This window comes from Paramisgurnus dabryanus, chromosome 24 (genome assembly GCF_030506205.2).
Source record: "Paramisgurnus dabryanus chromosome 24, PD_genome_1.1, whole genome shotgun sequence".
NCBI lineage: Eukaryota > Metazoa > Chordata > Actinopteri > Cypriniformes > Cobitidae > Paramisgurnus > Paramisgurnus dabryanus.
The window spans coordinates 29,787,293-29,799,262 of record NC_133360.1 but is presented as its reverse complement, the minus strand read 5'-3'; the positions used below and the strand labels follow the sequence as shown (position 1 = coordinate 29,799,262).

Genomic DNA, 11,970 nt, shown 5'->3' with positions numbered 1-11,970 from the left:
AAATACAAAAAAATTTAAAACCAAAACAGATGTTTTCCTGTTATTCTTTACACATCATGTTTTTTCTTTATATTTCATATTTTTTCTACTAACAAGCACATGCTAGTTTTTTGGATACTAAGTCACACAGAGACTATTCACTGACATACACTAACCGATACGGACACTATTCTTATATATGTCCACTGACACTGAAACAACCTTTGTTAAAAAATCATCATTGTGAGAGCTTTTATGATAGCATAAAGAAGCAACACAAAAATGTTTGTGTAATGAATGAAATGAATGAAGTGTTGAGCGTCTTCTCTCTCCAGTACAGCAGGAGGCGCTGCAGCTCTTATAGTCCGCCGATAAACCCACTAAAGAAAATGAGAGCTCGCGTGTGACGCGTTTGTGTATCCTCAAGTGTTTTTTAGTGTTAATGAAGAGATGGATGTGATTTGCTGTAAATCAGAAGAAACTGATGAGGGTTTACAGGATGATGAATCTACTGATCAAACCTCCACAGAGTCTCTGGATTCTGTCTGTAACGCTGGAGAACAGCAGCAGATCCTGCAGACCAATCTCAAGATGTGTTCAGTCAAACTCATCGACTGCAGGAACCTCATGATGAAGATCAAAACTGAACCCACAGAAGATGATTATGTAGACAATCATAATGGTGGTAATGATTTTATTCCTTCAGGAATGTATACATTATTATTTAAATCTTGTCTCCATATGCTCATTGCAAAAAACATGCAAAATATGCATAGTTGTTTATTGTGTCATTTATTTGCATTAATTTATTTATTTCACTATGAATATTAGAATAAAGCCTCTTGCGCTGGAATGAGCTTATCTCCCATATTGGCACGGATTTATGATTAGGGCTGCGATGAGACTATTTTATTGATTAATCGATTATTCTAAATGAACAACTTACCACCAAAAATCAAACATTCAATCAACCTAAATCCTGATGTTCTTTTAACGTGGCATACTCTTTTTATATCTTATACCCTATTTAATAACTGTATATTAAAGCAATAAACCCCGAGAAGCAGTGGGTTACCAGTGCATTTTATAACAGCTAAGGGGCGTTGTTCGCGGAGTGCCTAAACCGCCTTAGCTGTTATAAAATGCACTGGTAACCCAACGCTTCGAGGGGTTTATTGCGTTTATAAAACGGTTATTTCATATGCCTAACGTTAGCGGGATTTTATAAAATAAAACCCAAAAAAGTTGTAATTATATTAGTACAAATATTACTCTTCCGCCAAACAAAGTAGTTCCTCAGAATCAAGTGTGACTGAAACAGAGCGCAGTACCCAACCAACACAGACACAGCAAAGACACAATGAAAATATGATTTAAGACTGTGGTGTTTATTTTATAAATCACCATTCATCTAATTTATACATTAACATTTATATCGTGCAACTGTTGAAGTGATGATCAAATATGCTTGGAAGCATGCTGAACTCTTTCCCCGTCAGCGTTTTTTTTTTTTTTAAAGTTGCCACCCAGTTTTAGTTTAATGCCTTCCAGAAAATTATCTTCTTTATATAAACATAAAATATCAAAATGAAAGAACAGACCATCCGCTTTGAAACAAAAACAAACAAAAAAACGTTTCATCCTACCTTCATTTGATCTCTTATCACCTCTCAAATTTTTTTATTAAAAGCGGAGATAATTCCATTTTTGTGAAGAACTTTAGTAAGAGATCAGATTCAGACGGAGCCATGAACAGTACTACACGGTGTTTTCAGTGAATGCGTCAGTGTTTAAGTTGGGTAAGATCGCCACCCAGTGGATAATAGTGGACGTATGAACTTGAGTTGTAAAATCCTCAGACAACGTTTTCTCTTTATCGACGAGATGACTCAACAATATTTATTGACATTCGTCTGGATATCGCCATTAATTGTGCAATTTTAGACAAATTAAAAATATGATTTAAGACTGTGGTGTTTATTTTCATAAATCAATACGCAGTAACAGTGGCGCAGTGATACTTATGTAATGTGGTCTGAACCGTGAGGTTACCGGTGTATTTTATCACGGCTTAGAACGCGTTTCAACCAATCAGAATGAAGAACCAGAACTGCCCGTTTTATAATTTGTATTTATAATGTATTGTTGTTATTCATTATGCCTCGGGGTTGCACAATTAATCGCATGCACGTGCATCTTGTCAGTGAAGCCAGTTCCTTGATTAGTAATAAATCGCCATCAGCTGCTTTCAGATGGAGCGGCATTTACTACACAGAGCCGTACACTGAAAAAAAATATTCATTCAATTTACTCAATTTTTTAAGGTTAGTGGTTGCAATCATTTTTTTTAAAGGAACACGCCCAGTTTTGGGAATTTAGCTTATTCACCGTATTCCCCAGAGTTAGATAAGTCCATACATACCTTTCTCATCTCTGTGTGTGCTGTAACTCTGTCTGATGCAGCCCCCGCTAGCTTAGCTTAGCACAAAGTCTGGAAGTAAATGGCTTCAGCTAGCAAACTACTCACAATAAGTGACAAAATAACGTGAACATTTTCCTATTTATGTGTTGTGATTTGTAGTCACACCGTGTACAAAAAACAAGGTGATATGAGACACAGCTATCTTTTAACAGTATACATACTGGGAACTATATTTTCAGAAGGCGAAGCACTGCTACGTGGGCGGAGTGATTTGATCGCAGTACCCGAGAAGCCCCTGGTGAGGAGCAGAGATTCGGTCAGAGTTGTGCAAATCACTCCGCCCAGTAGCAGTGCCTCGTCTTTTGAGAATATAGTTCCCAGTATGTATACTGTTAACAGATCACTGTGTCTCATATCACCTTGTTATTTGTACACGGTGTGACTATACAAATCACAACACATAAATAGGAAAATGTTCACGTTATTTTGTCACTTATTGTGAGTAGTTTGCTAGCTGAAGCCATTTACTTCCAGACTTTGTGCTAAGCTAAGCTAGCGGGGGCTGCATCAGACAGAGTTACAGCACACAAAGAGATGAGAAAGGTATGTATGGACTTATCTAACTCTGGGGAATACGGTGAATAAGCTAAATTCCCAAAATCTGGGCGTGTTCCTTTAAGGTACATTTAAACAAAAAAAATAGAAATGCAAAACAAAAAACTTTTGTTTAAATGTAGCTTTAATAAATTGATTGAAACCACTAACCTTAAAAAATTGAGTAAATTGAATCAATTAGTTTTTTCAGTTTAGAAAAGTTGTTACGAATCGCCTGCGATTATGAATGCAATATATTTTTTAGTTTTTCAGTGAACTACGGCTCTGCCAGAATTTAAGATTACATATTAATCTGTTCCCTAAAAAACGGCGTCTGGTCTCCATCCCTGTGTATAGAGGGTATGCATTGACATCACTTTTCCACGTGACCACGCCGGACTCCTGTTGGAGTGGCAAAAAATGTAACAAAATGGCTGGTTTTCATAGCGGCTGCTTAGCTTGCAGGCTTCAATTAGAGAGGTTCTGTGTTTGCAGTTCCGATATCAGATCCATTGCGGATGCCAGTTCATTGCGTTGGCAGCCAGCCTTATTTCGCATGACGTTAAAAAGCCCAAGTGTGTGCTTTGCATCAAGCGGTTTGATCATGGCTAGTTTAACTTCTGCTCGATCACTACATTTTTTATTAGTTGGACTGAGTGACAAATCAACGTTTATGGTTTCATTTTTCAAAATATCTGGACTTGCGTCATCACATCCTCAGGAGTTTGTTCTTCTGAGGCTGATCTTGCAAGTCTGAACTACAAAAGGATGCAAGTCTGAACTTGGCATTCTTGGTGTTGAGAGATGGCAACAGAATCTCAATTCATCCTTCTTTATGTAGATAAAAATGAAAAGATAATTTAATTCTTTATATTTCTTTCAGATGTGAAGAGTGAACCATATTCAGAAGAGCGATGGACAGCACAAACTCTTTCCTGCATCACCTGTGGAAAGACATTCAGCTCACAGAGACATTTAGAGAGACATGAGAGAAAACACACAGAACAGAAACTCTTCACCAGATCTGAGATCAGCTTTACTACCATACAAGAGAAGAAACTTCATTCAGAAGAGCACACAGACAGGAAGAAGAAGAAGAAGAAGAAGCAGTTTCAATGTGAGCAGTGTGGGAAGATTTGTGTCTCTTCTTCTAATCTGAACATTCACATGAGGACACACAGTGGTGAAAAACCTTTCAACTGCACTCAATGTGGCAAATGTTTCAGCACCAATGGATATCTTGTTGTTCATCGGAGAATTCATACAGGAGAAAAACCTTACAAGTGTCCTCAATGTGAGAAGAGATTCAGACAACAAGGCGATCTAAAGAGACACATGCGTTTACACACTAAAGAGAGACCGTATCAGTGCAGTCAATGTGACAAAAAATTTAGGGATTCAGGTTCATTAAAATTACACAAGAATATTCACTCTGAAGAAAAACACTATCAATGTTCACACTGTGATAAACGTTTTAGTCTTCAATACAGTCTTATAGCCCATGAGAGTAGTCATACTAGAGAGAAACTTTACATCTGTACCATCTGTGGGAAGAGTTTTAAACAACATGCCAATTTAGTTTCACACCAGAGAACTCATACAGGTGAAAGACCTTACAAATGCTCTCAGTGTGAGAAGACTTTTGCTCGATCAAATGTCCTGAAAACCCATCAGAGAGTTCACACCGGAGAGAAACCTTACCACTGTAATGTTTGTGGGAAGAGTTTTAGACAACGTGACAATTTAGTAAGGCACCAGCAAATTCATACAGGTGAAAGACCTTACAAATGCTCTCAGTGTGGGAAGACGTTTGCTCAGTCAAATAACTTAAAAGCCCATGAGAGAATTCACAGTGAAGAGAAACCTTACGTCTGCTCTCAATGTGGAAAGAGCTTCTTTGATCCATCTCATTTGAGGATTCATCTGAGAGTTCATACCGGAGAGAAACCTTACAACTGCAATGTTTGTGGGAAAAGTTTTAATCAACATGCCAATTTAGTGTCACACCAGAGAACTCATACAGGTGAAAGACCTTACAAATGCTCTCATTGTGAGAAGACGTTTGTACGATCATATTCCTTAAAAATCCACGAGAGAATTCACACTGGAGAGAAACCTTACGTCTGCTCTCAATGTGGAAAGCGCTTCACTGATTCACATTCTATCAAAGTTCATCTGCGAGTTCACACCGGAGAGAAACCTTATTTCTGTAATGTCTGTGAGAAGAGTTTTAGTCAACAGTCCAACTTTCTAATGCACCAGAGAACTCATACAGGTGAAAGACTTCATAAATGTTCTCAATGTGAGAAGACGTTTGCTCGATCAGATGCCTTGAAGACCCATCAGAGAGTTCACACAGGAGAGAAATCTTACCACTGAGATTTGCTCATTTCAGAAGTTTGCAGTGTCATCAGAAGAACAAACTACACTGAAATCATCATAGCGTCACAACCTGTAAACGATATGCAAAAGGTACAAATCCCAAAGTAAACGATGACGTGAAGCTCTTTTTCTGGACTACAACAAACACACGGATTGTAGGCAACAGTTTACTTCCTGGTATTGGTGATGTAGTAAAGACCGACATTATCATAATTCCTCCCACTTCAGACCCACAACCTGTAAGTTAATTCCTGTCAGCATTACATTGTGACTGAATCTTTCAAACATGGTAAGGAGCGTCACATTTCCAGCTGACGTCAGAGGTATTCAGGCCAATCACAACGTACAGATTAGCTGACCAATCAGGGATACAGCGCTTTTCAAATCTATGAGTTTTGTACAAAAATCTGCGCGTTTCAGGAAAAGACGGAAATCTGTAGCTACAGAAATGTACAAAACCAAATACACAAAACAACATTGTTTTTTAGCAATGAAATAGGTGCACTTTAATGACTTGTAAACTATGTAGAATTATGCACTAAATACTTTGTTGGGGCTTATTTTGCATGAATTACTGCTTCAATGTGGCGTGGCATGAAGATGATAAGCCTGTGGCACTGATGAGGGCTTTTTGAAGCCAAAGTTGCTTTAATAGTAATACACAAAAAGTACAACAACAGCATGCATAATAGTAGTACTGTCTTAATATAGTATGACTGTGTGACAATATGGTTTGTTTCTATTTAATAAACGGTTTCAATTCTTGATTCAGATTAGTCAGTATGTTTTACTCGATTTGCATTCTGCTTAATATGATAAAGCAGCTTCTTGTACCTAACTTAAATATTGCTGTTTTACACATTAAATATCAGGGGGTCCCTGCATGTCTCTCTCATCTAAGGAGAGCGAAAAAAAAACGTTGAAGACCCCTGGTCTACATGATTTCACTAAACATTATTCTATTCTACATTATTTTTTTTCTTGATATTGTTTAATCTCATGTTGAGCTGAGTTGTCTTTTATTTGTCTCCATCTCAAGGTTTTCATAAACCACACGATAATAAATTTCCACTGTCTGTGTCTGCTATTGTAACACCCCTTAAATCTGCTTCTAGTCAGACAAAGTTAGTCACAAGAATGCCACAAGATTATTCAATTAACCATCTTTATTTTATTTAACATCACATTCCCTTCATTTGTGTATCTGTCTTGTGGTTAATTTGAAGTATTAACCATCACAACAGAGATGATATTTGAGTACAGATTTGTGATTTAATGATGGTTAGAAAGAGAGCGAGATCTAATGAAACTGGACTCTAATTGGAACGATCAGATCTGTAAGCCATATCCATAGTTGGATCTATCACCTTCAACTTTTTGGGTTATCTTTACAAAAAGTGTTAACTTTACAATAAGGTTATATTAGTAAACATGAACAAACATACTCATTCTTGTTAATGTTAGTTCATGGTGCATTAATTAATGTTATCAGTTTCAAGGCTTGATTTTATACATGTATTAGCAATTAACAAATTAATAGATTTAAAAAAAATGTAGAAGTATTGAATGCATTAGCGAATGTTTTAATTAATGTTTACAAATACAACCTTACTGTAAATGTTTACCAACTTCTTTTAATCTATCTATCTATCTATCTATCTATCTATCTATCTATCTATCTGTTTTTTACATGTGCTGGGAAATATTCATACATCTTTGTGTGTCTGTGTATCAGTGGAAAATGGTTTACATGGATCACGTTGGAGGACTGTCTCTTTTATTAGGTATTAAATAAAAGTTTGTGTTTGCATAATACACAGTGTGGACTGTGTGATTATTTGCATGTATTTTAGATGCATCTTACGCACGTGTGGTGACGCAATAAGCGTCTGGTCCGAACTTTACTTCCGGTTTCTGTTTGTTTAATGGTCTGACTAGTTGCTGAAACTGAACTCTTAAACAAATACCTCGTCGAAAATAATTAATATTTGCAGAGTTTACCGGAAGTTACGTGATGACCACGAAAGCCGCGTGTTTATGTTGTTATTGCTGAAACCATCTATAATTGCTGCTGTATTGAATGTGTAGAAATCTGTCCTATATAGGAACTTTTTGTGGAGCGTCGAAGCTGACTTCTACTTGAATAAATCTATCTTGGTCATCAATAATCATTACCAATCTGTGGTTCTTCACTGTATATCCATTCACAATGTGCATTATCAATTATAAACAATTTATTAAACTAGTGTATGGAGTGTGAACATTGTAGGCAAATGTGATATATATTTGGTCTGATCAGTCTTCTCGTCACAGACTGTAACGTCTTGTTCAATATTGATCTGTCTGCTGCCTCTTCATTCCTCTTACTAGTGTTTCATGACAGATAAATGTCTCCAGTGCAGCAGGGGGCGCTGTGTAGCTCTTTAGTCCGCCGATAAACCCACTAAAGAAAGACAGAAAGAGCTCGCGTGTCCTCAGTGTTTTTCTCTCTTGAGTGTTTTAAACCGAGTCTTGTCTCTGTGTATTTCAGTGTTAATGATGAGAGATGTGATGTGCTGTAAATCAGTAGGAACTGATCTGTCCATGCTGGATATTGATGATTTCATCACAGAAATCTCTCAGCTGAAGAAAGAGGTGGCCTTACTGGAGACAAAGCTGAGGTTAAGAGGAGATGAAGGACTGAACAGAGAGGTTTGTACAGCTTATACCTGTGGGAGCTCCAGTGAATGTCTGGATTCAGTGTGGACGAGCAGAGATCAGAGCCGCACACCACAACCACAGCTGGACTCTGAAGAGAAATTCAGACACACACAGGACTCCGAGCTCAGTCTGACTTTACTCTGTTATACTGAATCAAATCCCACAGACACTCAGGACACCACAGTGTGTGACAGTAAACAGGATGATGAATCTACTGATCATCAAACCTCCACAGAGTCTCTGGATTCTGTCTGTAACGCTGGAGAACAGCAGCAGATCCTGCAGACCAAACTCAACATGTGTTCAGTCAAACTCCTCGACTGTAGAAACCTCATGATGAAGATGAGAAAAGAAAACACAGCTGAGGAAGATCACGCTGAGGAAGAAGATGACTGTGATGATGACGATGATTTTATACCCTCAGGTATCTCTTTTCTGTTGTCTTTTCACAATATGTAAAGGTGTTGTAGAATGTAAAACTGTAATTATGTAGGGATAGATGAATAATAAGAGTTGTGTAGATGATAATAACACATCTTGAGCCTAAAACACGAGTGTTTCCTCCTTCTTATGTAAACCTCGTGCATGCAAAAGACCGCTGGAAAACAGACCAATCACAACATAACACCAACTGTGACGTTACAGTCCAGATGTACACCCCAACATTAAATTAAGTACAGTGTTGTTACAATGATAAAAATTAAGTTGTGACTGCTGAGTTAGCATTATATGCTAGTATATGCAAAAGTTCTACTATTGACGTTACAGTTACGTTTTGCAGGTCCATACTGAAAAAAACACAAACTTATCACTCAGAAACGTCCATTAACAATCTCCAAACAATTAATTATTCCTCAAAATCTAATACAGACTCAAACATAAGATCTGTTTACACACACACAGAGCTACTGAAGGAGAAACAGCCAATCAGAGCAGAGCTCAACATTATTATTCATGACCCTTTCAAATAAGGTCATAATAGACCATTTCATTATAAAGACAAATCCTAGGGCTGTAAATGGACATGAAAAACTTTTTTGCACTTAATTAAGCCACAAACCTTCTATGTCAGGGGTCTTCAACTACTCTTTTCGGGGGCCAGATTTTAAAATCGTAAATATGAGGTGGGTCAAAATTTTACCCATATTTTTACTTTTTATATATATTTAACTTTTATCTATTTTATATATATATATATATATATATATATATATTTTACATATATAATTGAAAAACTATACTCTTCTCTGTTCGTTCATGTTAGTTAATCCAGTGGTTTTCAAACTGGGTGCCGGGGCCCCCAGGGGGGCCGCGAGATGGTGCCAGGGGGGCACTGTTTTACGAAAATTGTATGATATACATTAATTTATCATGAATTCTGTGTAATTAAACCTAAAAAATAAGGCTACTAACCAAAAGCACTACTTTTTGTATAATTTAATGTTTTTTTTATTAAAATGTTGAGTTTTAGAACAGTTTTTTGTCACAAATTTTCTTTGGGGGGCCGTGAAGGAATGCACCGTACACAAGGGGGGGGCCACACGCTGAAAAAGTTTGGGAACCACTGAGTTAATCCATTAACTAATGTTTACTCATAACAAAGTTATTGTGAAGTGTTACCAATATGTTTATAGGCTAGTTTTTAAGAATGATATGCTTTTAATGCATTTAAACAATAATAATAATAAAATGTTGATTACAGCTTTACATTTTACTTTTTATTCACTGTTTTTGCAGTGTTGATCATTACAGCAATCACAGATGTGACTGTTGAGCGCATGAGTTTTTCAGTAATGTGCAATAAATAAATAGCAATAAAATCATTTATAAACACTTCTCTTTTTGTTTGTGTAGTCTATAAAAATATGGCGTTGATGTTTAAATGACTATGATAATTCTGGTTACAGTATGAAGGGTATCTGTGCACCCCCTTGAAATTATTTAGTGCATGACACCCCTGGGTAAAATCATGCTAAATTTACTGTTTTTGCATTTGGTGGAAATGTAAGTCATAATGGATTTTTAATGTTGTTTGTTTTTCTTTTAGATGTGATGAGTGAACCATGTTCGGATGAAGAAATAACCTCTTCGACATCAAAAGAGCGTCGGACAGCACAAACTCTTTCCTGCATCACCTGTGGAAAGACATTGAGCTCACAGAGACATTTAGAGAGACATGAGAGAAAACACACCGAACAGAAACTCTTCACCTGCAAAAGATGTAAGATCAGCTTTACTACCTTACAAGAGAAGAAACTTCATTCAGAAGAGCACAAAGAGAAGAAGCCGTTTTACTGTCAGCAGTGTGGGAAGAATTTTTTTACAACAACGTCTAATATAAATGCTCACATAAAAAGACACAGCGATAAAAAGTCTTTCCACTGCAGGGAATGTGACAAATATTTCAGCACCAAAGGAAATCTTGTTCTTCACAAGAGAATTCACACAGGAGAAAAACCATACAAGTGTCCTCAGTGTCAGAAGAGATTCAGAATAGAATCAGGTTGGAAGAAGCACATGCGTTTACACACCAATGAGAGACCTTATCAATGCAGTGAATGCGGAAAAACATTTAAGCATCCGTGTAGTCTTGTATCACACCAAAAGACACACACTGAGGAGAAACTTTATCAATGTTCACACTGTGATAAACGTTTTAGTCATAAACCACACATGAAAGTCCACGAGAGAAGTCACACTGGAGAAAAACCTTACGTCTGCTCTCACTGTGGAAAAAGATTTTCAGATCCGTCTCATTTCAGAGTTCATAAGAGAATTCACACCGGAGAGAAACCTTATCATTGTAATGTCTGTGGGAAGAGTTTTAATCGACATCACATTTTATTGTCACATCAGAGAACTCATACAGGTGAAAGACTTTATAAATGCTCTCAGTGTGAGAAGACGTTCGCTCGACCAGATGCCCTGAGAACCCATCAGAGAGTTCACACCGGAGAGAAACCTTACGTCTGCTCCATTTGTGGAGAAAGATTCACTTATTTGGGAGGTTTTTATACTCACAAGAAGAAACATACTGAAGAACAAACTACACTTGAATCACATTAGTTTCTGTTTATTTAGAAGTTTCATGCTGATTGGAAGCCAAAAACAATGGGTCTCATTCACTAAGCATGCATATGTAAAAATTTGTGCATGAGATGTGTATGGATGTTTTCACAAACATATCATGATTAAACCAAAACTTTGGTATCAAAATTTATTTTAATGCATGAAAAAAATACATATGCTATAATCAAATACAAGGCTATTATTATATAATATGTTGATGTATAAAATTGACATTATTATATTTTATACAACAGTTCACAAATCTGATTTGAAAAATGATAATTATTGTTTTTAAGAATGTTAAAAATTAGGTGAAACAAATCTTATTTGTTTCAAATGCTTGTTAAAGAGAACTTGGGACTTATTTATAAAATGCTGCATAGAAAACGTCCTAAATTTGACCTCACAATCATTTCTTAAAACAAGTGCGATTCATAAAACGAACGAATGCACAGAACACCAATATGAAATTAATAAAGAGAATAAATCCAAAAACTTGCAGCAATCGTACAAGCAAAAGTGCATACGTCTGCTCAGACCCTGACGTGGTGCTTTTCCATGTCAAAGACAGTTTTAATAAATATGGACTTTGCCGTGGATTTTTGCGTATGCACACTTTACCATCAGATCTGTGCATACGCACCCTTTATAAATGAGGCCCCTGGTGCTGTACCGGTGGGCTTTATCTTTCACCATAAAAAGGACATTTTGTGTCAACTAACTAGCAAGACATAGTTGCATAATGGTCTATAATTTTGTAGTTTAACATTTAATTATGTTGGCTTGAGAAAGCCAACATACTGTTGTTGCACTTAAACTTATTA

General features: G+C 36.7%; 1 protein-coding gene across 1 annotated transcript; it reads left to right on the top strand.

The window, feature by feature from the left end:
• Nucleotides 1–367: 367 nt before the first annotated feature.
• Nucleotides 368–11,917, top strand: LOC135741176 (uncharacterized). The gene is made up of 4 exons (XM_065259850.2): nucleotides 368–664; nucleotides 3,879–5,369; nucleotides 7,827–8,501; nucleotides 10,125–11,917. The coding sequence occupies exons 1-4, from the start codon at nucleotides 430–432 to the stop codon at nucleotides 11,141–11,143; spliced, it is 3,420 nt and encodes a 1,139-aa protein (XP_065115922.2). The 5' UTR covers nucleotides 368–429; the 3' UTR covers nucleotides 11,144–11,917.
• Nucleotides 11,918–11,970: the final 53 nt, after the last annotated feature.